The sequence below is a fragment of the Vipera ursinii genome, assembly GCF_947247035.1.
Source record: "Vipera ursinii genome assembly, chromosome: 5".
Taxonomy (NCBI): domain Eukaryota; kingdom Metazoa; phylum Chordata; class Lepidosauria; order Squamata; family Viperidae; genus Vipera; species Vipera ursinii.
Genome location: NC_139518.1, coordinates 88,525,429 through 88,539,367, shown reverse-complemented (window position 1 = coordinate 88,539,367; position 13,939 = coordinate 88,525,429). Strand labels below are relative to the sequence as shown.

General features: G+C 41.8%; 1 protein-coding gene across 1 annotated transcript in view; it reads right to left on the bottom strand.

The window, feature by feature from the left end:
- PSD (pleckstrin and Sec7 domain containing) overlaps positions 1-13,939 on the bottom strand; it is a gene marked incomplete at both ends in the record, with an annotated part of 230,222 nt that overhangs the window by 201,705 nt on the left and 14,578 nt on the right. The window contains one exon of the mRNA XM_083363338.1: positions 11,042-11,485. Within this exon, the coding sequence (XP_083219464.1) occupies positions 11,042-11,485 (444 nt within the window). The remainder of the gene's footprint in view (positions 1-11,041; positions 11,486-13,939) is intronic.

Below are 13,939 nucleotides of genomic sequence, written 5' to 3'. Positions count from 1 at the left end.
CGGTGGTGAGGCCCCTTCTCAAGAAGCCTGCCCTGGACCCAGCGATTTTAAATAATTATCGTCTGGTCTCCAACCTTTGCTTTTTGGCGAAAGTTGTTGAGAGTGTGGTGGCACATCAGCTTCCTCTGTTCCTGGAGGAAACTGATTACCTTGACCCATACCAATCGGGCTTCAGGCCCGGGTACAGCACGGAGACGGCATTGGTCGCGCTGGTGAATGATCTCTGGCCGGCTCAGGACAGGGGTTGTTCCTCTGTCCTAGTCCTATTAGATCTCTCAGTGGCTTTTGATAGCATCAACCATGGTATCCTACTGCGGCGTCTCAGGGGGTTGGGAGTGGGAGGCACTGTTTTGCAGTGGTTCTCCTCCTATCTCCTGGGCCGCTCACAGTCTGTGTTGATGGGAGGGCAGAGATCCACCCCGATGCCTCTTGTTTGTAGAGTTCCTCAGGGGTCGGTTCTCTCTCCCCTCCTGTTCAACATCTATATGAAGCCACTGGGTGAGATCATTCGTGGTTTCGGGGTGGGGTATCATCAGTATGCTGATGATACCCAACTTTTTTTCTCCACCCCGAACCAACCCAGCGATACCCTCGCCATGATGTCCCATTGCCTGGAGGCGGTCCGGGTCTGGATGGGGAGAAACAGGTTTCGTCTCAATCCTGCCAAGACTGAGTGGCTGTACGTACCGGCATCTCAGATAAACCAGGTTGTTCCACCACTAATGATGGGGGGTGAGGTGTTACTCCCCGTCGATAGGGCTCGCAACTTGGGTGTCCTCCTGGATTCGCGGCTCTGTTTTGAAGATCATATAGGAGCCGTGACCAGGGGGGGCCTTTGCCCAGGTTCGCCTGGTGCGCCAGTTGCAGCCCTATCTAGACCGAGATGCCCTACACACAGTCACTCATGCACTCGTGACCTCCCGGTTGGACTACTGCAACACTCTCTACATGGGGCTGCCCTTGGGAACCACTCAGAGGCTTCAGCTGGTGCAGAATGCAGCTGCGCGAGTTGTGATGGGGGTTTCCCTATACTCCCATGTAACACCTCTGCTCCACGAGCTGCATTGTCCTTCGGTTGCCCTCCGGATGAGATTCAAGGTGCTGGTGATGACCTATAAAGCCCTAAATGGCTTGGGTCCGGGATATCTGAGGGAACACCTGCTGCCGGCATCAAGTTCCCTCCATCCTGTGCACTCCCACAGGGAGGGCCTTCTCAGGGTGCCGCCGGTAAAAGATTGCCGGCGGGTAACACCCAGAGGGAGGGCCTTCTCTGTGGGTGCACCTGCCCTTTGGAACCAGCTTCCTGTGGAGCTTAGGACTGCCCCTGACCTTCGTTCATTCCACCGGGACCTGAAGACCTGGCTCTTTGAGCTTTCCAGCCAGGACTGAGAATTTTAATTTTAACTTTATTTTAATTGGGTTTTAATTGGAGTTTAACAGGGGTTTTATATTTTATTCAAGGACTAAATTTAATTATTTTAATTGTTCCTAACTTTTGTAATTTGTATTGTTATTTTAAATACCTTGTGAACTGCCCTGAGTCCTACGGGAGAAGGGCGGTATATAAGTCCAATAAACATAAACATAAACAAATTCATCCACTCCTTTGCTGAGATTGCCATACCCCTTACAGAACTACTCAAACAGCCAAAGGAGGAGGGAAACTGCAACCAGGCCAACCACTAGCATGGCTGTCAAACAGCTTTTGAGAATCTAAAAAGACAATTTGGTGTTGAGCTGGTCCTTAAGCACCCCTGCCTAGGGGAGCCCTTTGTAATTCAAGCCGATGTCAATGATGTGGCTGTCAGAGCCATATTGCTGCAAAAGATCCAAAGTGGAGCCTTGCAACCCTGTGCCTACACCTCAAAAAAATTTACCGAAAGTGAAAGGAGGTGGGCAATCTGGGAGAAGGAGGTGTTCACAATTAGGTGGGCTCTAACTGGTGACACTATCTAGAAGGGAGCAAGGTGCCTTTTGAAGTATGGACAGATCACAAAAATCTAGAAGCACTGAAAACTCCCTGCAAATTGTCCCCAAAGCAAGTGCAGTGGGCACAGTACTTTATTTTAACTTCACTCTAAAGTACATACCGGGAGGAAAAATCTTCCTAGCTGGTGCTCTATCCAGACTGCCCCAGTACAAAAGTAAACACAAAGAGGTTAATGAGGCAATTATCTCCAATCCACAAAATACTGCTCAATTAATGCTTCGCAGGCCCCAAACCCTGATGACCCTGGGGCAAAGAAAATAAAACAAGAGCTCCTCACCAATCAATGGTTAAAAGACAATCAAACCTCCCTAACATGCAGGGATGGCTTGGCTTACAAAGGAAGGAAATTATACTTGCCAGAAGCGCTCCATCTCAACGCTCTCAAGCACAACCATGACATAAAACAGCCTGGACACTTTGGATATTTAAAAACTCTACATCTCATCCACTGACAGTTTTGGTGGCTGGGATTAAAATGGGATGTGGAAAATCATGTCAGGAGTATGTACCACCATGAAAAGAATTCCAGGGAAGACCCCTAGGTTACTGCAGCCAGTGGCAGACCCTTCTCAACCTTGGGAAGAAATTGCTATAGACTTTATAGTAGACCTACCTGAAAATAGAGGAAATACTGTCATCTGGATGGTGATAGACCTGTTTTCAAAGCAGGCTCATTTCATTGCCTGCAAAGGGCTCCCGTCTGCCAACGACTGACTAAACTGTTCTTGAAACATATCTACCAGCTGCATGGCACCCCTAAATGAACAATTTCGGACAGGGGGGGTGCAGTTCACAGCTACGTTTTGGATGAGCTTTCTTAAATTAATTGGATCATCTCAAGGTCTGTCATCTGCTTTTCACCCATCTACCCACGGGGCTGCGGAATCTGCTAATAAGATGGTGGAGCAATGTTTCCTACCAACAAACCAACTGGACTGACCTCCTCCATTTTGCAGAGGTGGCTTACAATAACTGTTCACAGCAGCACTGGCTTCATGCCCTTCAGAGTAGCCACAGGAAAAGAGTTCAGCCCAATACCTGAATACCCTCAAGCATCCTCCACTTCTCAGGCACTTGATCAATGGGTGGGAAGAAGTTTGGTAAGCCACAAAAGCTGCTTTAAAAAAGACTTCTGAGACTTATAAAAAGCAGGCAGATAAAAAAAGAGCCCCTCAAAGAACACTCCAAGTTGGGCAAAAGTTTATCTGTCAACTAAATATTTACACCTTAAATTATCCAGTAAGAAATTAGGACCAAAATTCTTGGGGCTTTTCCCCATCGTAAGGATCATTAACCCAGTCACAGTAAATAGGGAGAATTCACCCTGTCTTCCATTGCAGCTTGTTGAAACCTTTTCAAGAATCCACTTTAAGGGGGCGGAGCCAACTGTCAGAGCGGGCGGCTGTGTGAACGGAGCTCTCTCCACGCACAACCTCTCACCCAGTGTTCGCGGGGGCTTTTCGGAGCTTCAGGAGGTCCTGTAGGGACATCCGAAGTTGCAGGCAGCCCGGAGAACCTTCATGAGCGGCAGTTCGTGTTGAAGATCCGGAGAAAGTCTGATGCGAGCGAACCGGGGAGAAGGAGGCCAGTAATGGCCGACATGAAGATCTGACAGAGGGACGGAGCTAGCACGTAAGCAGCGGGACAACGGTAGAGCGGAGCTGACGGAGAGTGTATCCGAATATTAAATAGGAAGCGCTTGTGAAAGAGGTACTGGTTCGAAGTGGGAGCCTCACGGAGAGGGAATAAGCGGCGATAGAAGTCTTGAGGGAGGCGTTTGGCAAAAACAGCAAGGGAAAGAAAGCCGAAGACTATATGACTGTATTCTAGCTGGAGAAAAGCTACAACAAATCAAAGTCTGAGCTTTGGAGCCTTAGAGACTGAACTCTGGATTGTCGGGCGTGGAAAGCGATCAGCTTGGTCTAGTCTGGTCTATCCTGGTAAATTTTGAATTTGTGAACTTTTGAAACTTTTGAAATTCTACTCTACTTGTCACGGGCGGCCATTTGATATAGCAATTTAGTAACTGGAGGTTTGTTTAGTGGGACACCTACTGGTCTTTGACAGCAGAGGAAGACGGAAAAGGTGCCAATTTCTGCGCCGGAAACGGGGGGGGGGGAAAAAAGAAGAAGAACGTGACTTTGATTATATTCATACTATAGAATTTTATTATATAAATTGCTTAGTTGGTAATAAGTATCTGGTGGTAACTGTTTTATATATCTTTTGTCATAGAGTTAAAAGGTTTATATAAGACTCAGGGTATTATACATTGATAAAACGCTGTTAAAATTGGGGAAACATGACAAGTATCTCGGGAGCAACTAAGCCTAGCGCTGGCAAAAAGGCAGCAGCACAGGGACAGGGGATGTCCTCAAGTCCCTCCAATCAGAAATCTATAGAGGATATGCTGCAAAGGGAAAGATCTAACTCGAATTCCTTTAAAGATTTACATGCCCTTTTGCAAAACCTACACGAGGCAATGGCCAAAAACCACGAGGAGATGAAGAGAGAAATAGGCCAAATAAGAAACGACACTGGTGAATTAAAGGGGAAAATCCAAGCGATAGATGATAAATTTGAAGGGATTCAACAGCAATTAGTCAAAAATGAACAAAGACTTCAAGATATGGAAGCTAGAATGGAAAAAGAGGAAAAGAGAGTAGATGATTTAAATGAAACACTCCTTCAGGCTAATAAGGAATTAGAAACAACAGTCATTTTTCTGGAAGCAGAAAAGGCTGCTCATTATCTACGCTTCCAGAACGTTCAAGAAAAAAGAGGGGAAGATCTGTTGGTCATGATGGCAGAACTGATGGCAAAGGCACTCGGTGTAGGGAAGGAGGAAATGCTGGCGGAAATTGATGAAACATACAGGGTCCAAACTAATTATGCGAGAAGGCACAACCTCCCAAAAGAAGTACATGTAAGGTTAGTTAAAAAATCAATTCGGGATGAGCTTCTGCATAGATCTAGAGAGGAACCATTAGAATTTCGGGGCCAACCAATCACCATCCTTAAACAGATACCTAAAAGGATGAGGGATCTGAGACGCGGCTATCAATTCTTAACATCCAAACTAATAAGAGAAAATGTAAACTTTAGATGGCTAACTCCAGAGGGTATTCTTGTTACGTGGCAGGATAGAAGGCATAGACTGGACACGATAGAGAAGGCAGAAGATTTTTACAAACGCCACTTCCATAGCCAAGAGGAAGTAGATTTAGAAGATCAAGATGGAAGGGAGGTAAGAGAAAGAGATACAATACGTGTGGCAATGGATGGGAAGATCTTAGCTACAGAGGATAGAAGGAACAAATCCGGTGAGTTAACAGAGAAACATGGAACTAGAGACAAGGAAGAGAGAGAGCCCCGAATCACGAGATCCACAAAAACCAGAAATAAGTAAGATGAAGGGAGGTGAGTGTAGTATTATGTCTGTGAATATTAATGGATTGAATTCGCCAGTGAAAAGGCGGAAATTTTTTAATAGGCTTATTCACCAACAATTGGATATCGTGGCAATACAAGAAGTCCATATAAAGGAACAACAAAAATATTTGTTAGTACAACCAAAAATAGGGAACCTATTCGTTTCCTTAGACCGACACAAGAAAAAGAGAGGAGTGGCACTATATGTAAACCCAAAATTGACTGCAAAACTAATTTATAACGATAAAGAGGGTAGAATACTGATAGTCGAGGTTATAATAAATCACAGGAAGGTCATGATGGTAGAGATATATGCCCCAAACCATAACCAAGAACAATTTTTCAAAACACTTCACAATAAGATATGTAGCATTGATTATGAGGAGATTTGTTTAATAGGAGATTTTAATGCTATCCTAGATATAAATTTGGATTATATGGGAAAGACGCTTAGGAAAAAGAAGAGAAGAACTCTACCGAGATCTTTTCTTAACTTGGCTGAGGAACTAAATATCCAAGATGTCTGGAGGGAAAAAAATCGTAAGGCTAGACAATATACATATTACTCCAACCGACATAACTCATGGTCTAGAATAGACATGGTGTGGATGACGAAAGAAATTAGTTCAGAAATAGATGAGGTACATATAGCGACAGGTACTTGGGCAGATCACAATCCTATTAAACTTATCTGGAAAGGTTCCAAAAAAATATCCAGATGGACGCTTCAAAGAGCAATTTTAAAAGAAGACGAATTCAAATCTAAGATGGAGAGAGAACTAAGTTTTTTCTTTAAGGAAAATAAAGCTATAGACACCTCAGTACAAAACAATTGGGATACAGCTAAGGCTGTGATGAGAGGGGTAGCGAGGGCATATATGGTATATAAAAATAAGGGGAAAAGACAACAACGGGAAAGATTAGAAGAGGAATATAAGAGCTTAGAAGTTACACTCCAACAAGATCCACAAAAAGAGAATATCAAGCAATCTATGGATCTGATTAAACACAAACTTAACATTCTAGACAAAGAGAAATTGGCACAACAATTGAGAAACACGAAACAAAATTTTTTTGAAAATGCAAATAAACCGGGCCGGTGGCTCGCATACAAATTGGGAAAACAAAAGGGGAAAAACTGGATTCACGAACTACGAGATGAGGAAGGGAGAATATTCCACCAGGAGGAAAAAAAAAAAATTATAGCCCAGGAATTTTATGAACGTTTATATAAAGAAGATAGCCAGGCAAGTGTGGAGAAAATGGAGGAATATTTTCAAAGAGCCAAACTACCTAAGGTCACAGAAGATACCAGAAATATGTTAAACGAGGAAATTCGACTATCTGAGGTGATAAAAGCTATTAATGCACAAAAGAATAATAAAGCATCGGGACCCGACGGTCTTCCATCAGAGATTTATAAAGAATTACAAAATATCCTAGCTCAACCCCTAGTGGAGGTATTTAACGCAGTATTAGAAGGCGCAAGGACGCCTAAATCTTGGCTAGAGGCAAACATAACCCTTATTCCGAAAGATAACACAGACCATACATTAATCCAAAATTACAGACCCATATCACTTCTTAACTCGGACTACAAGATATTTACATCAATTATAGCGGAACGATTGAAACGATTTCTGAATGATTTCATACACGCAGATCAAAATGGTTTTCTCGCTAAGAGACACACTAAGCACAACATTAGAATAATATTAGATACATTGGAGTACTATGAATTACATAGCGAACAACAGATGGCATTACTTTTCTTAGACGCCCAAAAGGCATTTGACAATGTTAAATGGTCTTTTTTGTGCCAACAGCTTAGCTTTATGAATATGGGTGAAAAATTTATAAATATAATTAGGGCAATTTATGACAATCAGGAAGCAAAAATAATTATTAATGGGGAAGCATCTAGCAAGTTTCAAATTCAAAAGGGAACACGGCAAGGCTGCCCCTTATCACCGTTGCTGTTTATATTGACTCTTGAAGTATTAACGAGAACTATAAGAAACGACCCAAAGATAAAAGGATTAACCATTAAAAAGGAAACCTTTAAATTGCAAGCTTTCGCGGACGATCTAGTTTTTATTATGGAGGATCCATGTCAGACGGGACCAAAGCTATTGGAAGAATTATCTAAATATGGTGAGGTTGCCGGACTGCGAATAAATAGAAATAAGACCAAGATGATTGTTAAAAATATGACCAATAAACAAAAAGGTAATCTGGCCGAAATCACGAATATAGAAATAGTCAAGAAAATAAAATATTTAGGGATTAACATTACGGCTAGATGCACTTCACTCAAAAAGGATAATTATGATAGTGTAGTGAATCAAATAAAAGGTGACCTGGAAAGATGGGGAAACCTAAAACTCTCATTATTGGGAAGAATCGCTGTCATTAAGATGAATATTCTGCCTAAAATCCTGTTTCTGTTTCAGAATATCCCAATTCAACTCGACTCTACATTTTTTCGAAATTTGGATAAATTATCACTAAATTTTATTTGGCAGGGGAAAAAACCAAGAATTAAATTGAAATATTTACAAGACACGAAGGAAAATGGGGGTTTTGGATTGCCAGACTGGGAATTATATTACCACGCCGCGGCCCTGAGCTGGATTAGAGAATGGGTAATCTTGAGAAATAGAAGACTATTAACTTTAGAGGGTCACGATTTGCAATATGGCTGGCATGCTTTCCTATGGACGGAGAAACAAGGTCTTTTCTCGCATTTTCAAAGACACCGGATCAGGCAAGCGCTACTCAATACTTGGAAAAAAATTAGATCTCACAATTACACCAAAATACCGGTCTGGCTATCCACCCTTGAAGCGATAGTTTACCCAAATCTGTTTGATTTGGGTAACATAATCTCATACAAGGATATTCTGAATGAGGAGGGGGAATTGAAACTTAGGAATGAACTAGAATTACAAGGTATAAAACTCGATTGGTGGGCCTACTTACAAATCCAATCGAGATTTAGGAAGGATAAAAATGAATGGGGGATATACACCTCTGAAACAGCATTGGACAAAATATTATTGGGACCGGACTCTAAACAAATAAGGAATTTTTATAAATTACTTTTGGGATATAAGCTGTTTGAAGAGCAAGTGAAAGACCCCATGTTGATCTGGGCTAACAATTTAGGACATAACATCGACCTAGATACTTGGCAAACAATTTGGGATAGGAATAAAAGGATAACACTGGCCTCATCGTATAAAGAAAATTTATTTAAAATGTTTTACCGATGGCATCTTCCCCCAGCCCGCTTAGCAAAAATGTACACAACAGTATCTCCCAAATGTTGGAAGTGTTCTGAAGAGATAGGCACATACTTCCACACGTGGTGGTCTTGCAGTAAAACACAAAAATTTTGGAGAATGATTTGGATTTGGCTGAAAGAAATATTGAAACAAGATCTGGAGTTTAGTCCAGAACTTTTCTTGTTGGGAATCACGAAAGAGAAATATCCTAAAGATGTGCTATACTTAACGATCCATATTATCACAGCAGCTAGAATATCATTTGCGCAAAAATGGAAAAAGAATGAGATCCCAGGACAAAAAGAGGTTATTAGGAAAATTTGGGATTGCGCTGAAATGGACAGATTAACTTTGGAATTAAAGAATAAAGATCAATCAGACTATTATAGAATTTGGAACAAATTGTATCTTTGGATGGATAAAAAGAAAGGTCTCTATTAGGTTTTACAGACTAGCTCACTGTTTTAAATATTGTGGTATTTCACCGATTTGTAATCTAAGTGTATTTAAGTGTATTTTTGATGTACATATATACATGTATATATATATATATTTAAACATTGTAGACAAAAAGGTTTGTCAGCTCGCTGGTACTGTGTCCAATGTTTTTAAATAATAAATTTAATAAAATAAAAAAAAAAAAGAATCCACTTTAAGACCTCCCCATAAGAAGGCACCCGGGCCCCTCATAGTGGTGGGTCAAACTCACTATGAAGTAAAGTGTATTCTTGATTCTAGAATTTTTAAAGGAAAATTGCAGTACCTAGTACAATGGAAGGGATACTCACTATCTGAAACCACTTGGGTGAAATCTAGGAATGTGAAAGCTGACAGACTCATCAAAAGAATAATAAGAAACACCCTAACAAACTGAGAGACAGTCCCTAACATATGCTTTTGTTTACTGTACAGGATCTGTCCTTTTTGTAAGGTGGGGCAGATGTCAACGCTGCTAACATCTGATGTTCTTGCTTTGACAACATATGGAGATGCAGCCTTTTGCTTTCTTATGCTTTACTCTTAGAATTAGATGATACGGGGGCAGGGAGAGAGGAGGAATGTGATGGGAGTTAGTTAGACATAACAATATTGTAATAGTGTGTGAACTCAGGGCTTTTGAAATAAGAGGTGATAAAAAATGGCAGATTGGAGAACTGGAGGGAAAGCCTGCATTTCAAACTAATTGGGGTATGTGATTTATGACTGTTAATTAGAGGAGGGAATTGTGTTTGATACTATGTGCTAAGCAAAGGGGAATTCAGATTTTGGTTTCACTTATGTATGTGCCGATGCTATGCTGCTCGAATAAAGATTCTTTAAGATAAACAATGCCTCAAAGTTCTTTGAAGAGTTTCATCTGTCGGAACCATGACAATGTTGGGAAAGGCAGATGGAACTTGTTAAAACATTTGATTAATATTTTCATCAGATCACCTGTTCTCTGTTTAGAGTGATCCAGGTATCATTCAATCTGTTTTACTGCTCAGAGCTCACTAGGAAATCATAAAGCAACTTATATTTCAAAGCACCAAAAGGACTACTAATAAGGAATAAGGTTCAAGGCCTGCTGGATCTTGCTATTCCATACTAAGACCAGAGACTCAACAAAATCAGCAGTCTAGATACTATGCTAGACGGATGCCACACCAGGAAACCTTGCCCAACCCATTGCTAGCAATGGGGAAAAAGCTCTGATACATTGTGCAATGTCACGTGACTTTGCGAGTTTGACATGTCTGTTCTATGGAATTGCTTAATGCATGGGATATGGAGCATGCCCATTCTGTCTGATTGTAGAAATAGCATGAAATACTATGGAACAGCTTACCCCCAGAAATTGTGGGTGCTCCATCACTGGAAGTTTTTAAAAAGAGACTGGACAATCATCTGACTGAGATGGTATAGGACCTCCTGCTTGAGCAGGGGGGTGGACTAGAAGACCTCCACAGTGTCCTCCAGATCTATTCTATTCTATTCTATTCTATTCTATTCTATTCTATTCTATTCTATTCTATTCTATTCTATTCTATTCTATTCTATTCTATTCTATTCTATTCTATTCTATTCTATTATTCTATTCTATTATTCTATTCTATTCTATTCTATTCTATTCTATTCTATTCTATTCTATTCTATTCTATTCTATTCTATTCGCCACATCATCTTTCTCATTAGACCAGTTAACACTGGAAAAAATGCCATTAAGTCCACATTTTCAAGCAATTTCTGTCCAACAACTCATATCCAAAAGAAAGAGATAATCAGCTAAACAATCACAAGATATTTTACATTTCACTACATGCACTACCTGGAATTAATGTTTCTCACTCACCTTATGATGGAGGTCAGAGGAATTCCTAAACTGCCCTCTGAATGGCAGGGACTTGGCAAGCTACTTTTCCATTTTTGTTTTGCTTCCTCTTCCCGTTCAGTCCAAGGAACATCTGTGGCAGAACTGGTTCTAGAATCTGGCTCCAGAAAAGCTAGAGGGGCAAAATTCTGCTCAATGAGTTTAGTGCTGTCTTGAAATTCCTCATGAATTTCTGGGGTAACAGTAGGAATATCAAAGGTGAAGACAGTTCCATTTTGTTTATGAGTGGGAGAAGACAGGATATCTATAGAATCTAGGCTGGTATAAGAAGTTCCTTTGGCTCGATGTGATTCCATGATGCTCTCAAAATGCTTGCTGAATGAATCCATATTATCCTTGGAAATGTTTTGCCCAAAGAGGAAGGGCACAGGAGACTTGAGTAATTGAGAATTTCTGTTGCTGACCCTGGTGATGATATGTGGTGTAAAAAGAAAAGAAAGAGAAGTTATATTAGTTTTTCTCAACCTTATTTTCAGGTCTTAACAAATTCCTGCATAACAATTGCAAAAAATTTAGAAAACCTCACAATATAGTTCGTTTAATCTACACCACACATGTTTTACAGCAAAGTGGCAGGTCAGTAGCTGAATTGCTGTGCATAAAAATTCCTGTCACTGGCAATTCTAGTCTTGTGCAGCATGTTAAATTCAAACAGCAATGTTTATTTGTTTTCCAATCACAATCTCTCATAGAACCTCCTGTAACCACTTGTGGAAGCCCAGTTGAGAAAGACAAGAGGGGATGGTTAGATTTTCAGAGTATTATCTCTATGTAAAAATGCAAGTGGAAAAATAGGGACCACTCCGGTGGGAAGGTAACAGCGTTCCGTGCGCCTTTGGCGTCTAGTCATGCCGGCCACATGACCACGGAGACATCCTCGGACAAGTGCTGGCTCTTTGGCTTTGAAACGGAGATGAGCACTGGCCCCTAGAGTTGGAAACGACTAGCACATATGTTTGGGGGAACCTTTACCTTTTAAGTTTCACCTTGCTCTTAATTTAGTATAAAAACAGTAAAACAAAACCAGGATGTAACTATAGTTACAATAAAATAAGACTTTCATTATCATAGTTCAGTAGGCTGCCATCCTTTCAATAATTGCTTTCTAATCGTCACACCATTGCCCATTCACTGATAACAAGTCCCATACCCAAGATGGAATACCTGGCATTTCCGTTTATGCTCCATCTGCTTTTATTTTATAAACCTTGCATTGCCAGCTTAATGGTTGTAGCAACAGTCAAATGAAGAGGACGTTTTTGGATGTGATTACCCTCAAGTTCTATATAAATTAAGCAGATATATAAGTGCTTGAAAATTTAGTAGGATTACTGATTAATTCTCCAGAGTAAAAGTTATTTGTGCTTTTGTATCTGTATGTTATAGGATTAAAGAAAATCTTCCTGTCATTTTTGCTTTAATATTTTTAGATGCAGAGAAGGCCTTTGACAATTTAAATTGGGCTTTTAGATATAGATTTTGGGGATAATTTTATTCAAGGGGTTAAAGCACTTTTTACGTCACAGCAAGGAAAGATTCAAGCAATTCATGCAAAATTCAAAAGAATATGAGACAAGGTTTCCTCTTATCTCCCTTGTTGATTATATTGGTATTGGAAGCAGTGGTAGGATTCAAATAATTTAACAACCGGTTCTCTCTGAAATCACAGAACCCTTTAAGAGGTGCATGCGTAAAAACCAAGCTAGGGCAGGGGTAGGAGGTGGAGCTGCCCCACGGGCCCCACACCTGCTTACTTCAGGGCCCCCCACCCAGGCCATTCCCCACTCAGTGACCTCCCCCATTGGCTCAATGACCTGACTGCCCACCTGCCCCTTTCCTTTCACTCCCCTCCCGAGCTGGATTGCTATCCTATGGAAAATGGACCTTACCCAGTCCTTCTCCACTGTTCGGAGCCAGGGGGGAGTGATGGCAAAATGCTCTGCCACTTCTGCGCAGCAGCCTTATTTGCTGATGGAGGAGCTATCTTTGGTCCCTGCCACCCCTCCTGCCCCTGCTTCACCCTGCAGATCATCTGCCCGGTGGCAGCCACCACCTCCTTCTCCTCTGCCAACTCTCCCATAGCTTACACCATGATCTGGGGGCACAAGTCTCCCCTGCCATCTCCCTCCACCAGCCCTGGTATCCCTCTGCCAGACCTCAGTCACCACCATGGTGTACCTGTTTGCATGAAGCAGCAGCCCATGTGGGCTGCCTTCTTTCCAGCCAAGAAAGAGAGAAAGGGAGAAAGCTTATGGTAGCATCCTTTGCCTCCCTGGGTGTCCTTAAGTCTCCCTTCCTTCTGCTGGCCAGCACTTTCTTGCTGCCCTTCTCTGTTCTGGAAATGGCAGCCCTGTTTTCTGCCACTTTCCTCCCGGTAGAAGTGAGGAAAGCAGGAAGCTTTGTATGGAAGGATGCTAAGCTCCAGAAAAACTACTCCAGCTGGAGCTGGGTGAGGAAGGCCAGGGTCTCCTCCCCCAGTGGTTCTGCAAAGCCCTTGAGGAGCAAATCCATTTCCTGCAGGTTTCTCCAGGCCCTTTAAAATTGCCCCCACCCCCACCCCTTTGCTTTTCCACCTTAAAATCCAGAGCAGATATTCAGCGTCTTTCAAACATCATACCAGTAGTAACTGTATCCTCTGCTAATCAGGAGGAAAATGTGTCTGATCTGGATTTTAAGGCAGAAAAGTGAAGGGGGGGGGGATAATTTCAAAGGCCCTCCTGGAAAAAAAAGAGCAAAGCTCTTCTGTTGCCATCCAAAGCAGGTGCTGAGGCTAACCCTGCAAGAAGCAGATTCACTTTTCAAGGGTTTTCAGAAGCATTGGGGAACAGGAGCCTGGCCTTCCTCGCCCAGCTCTAGCTA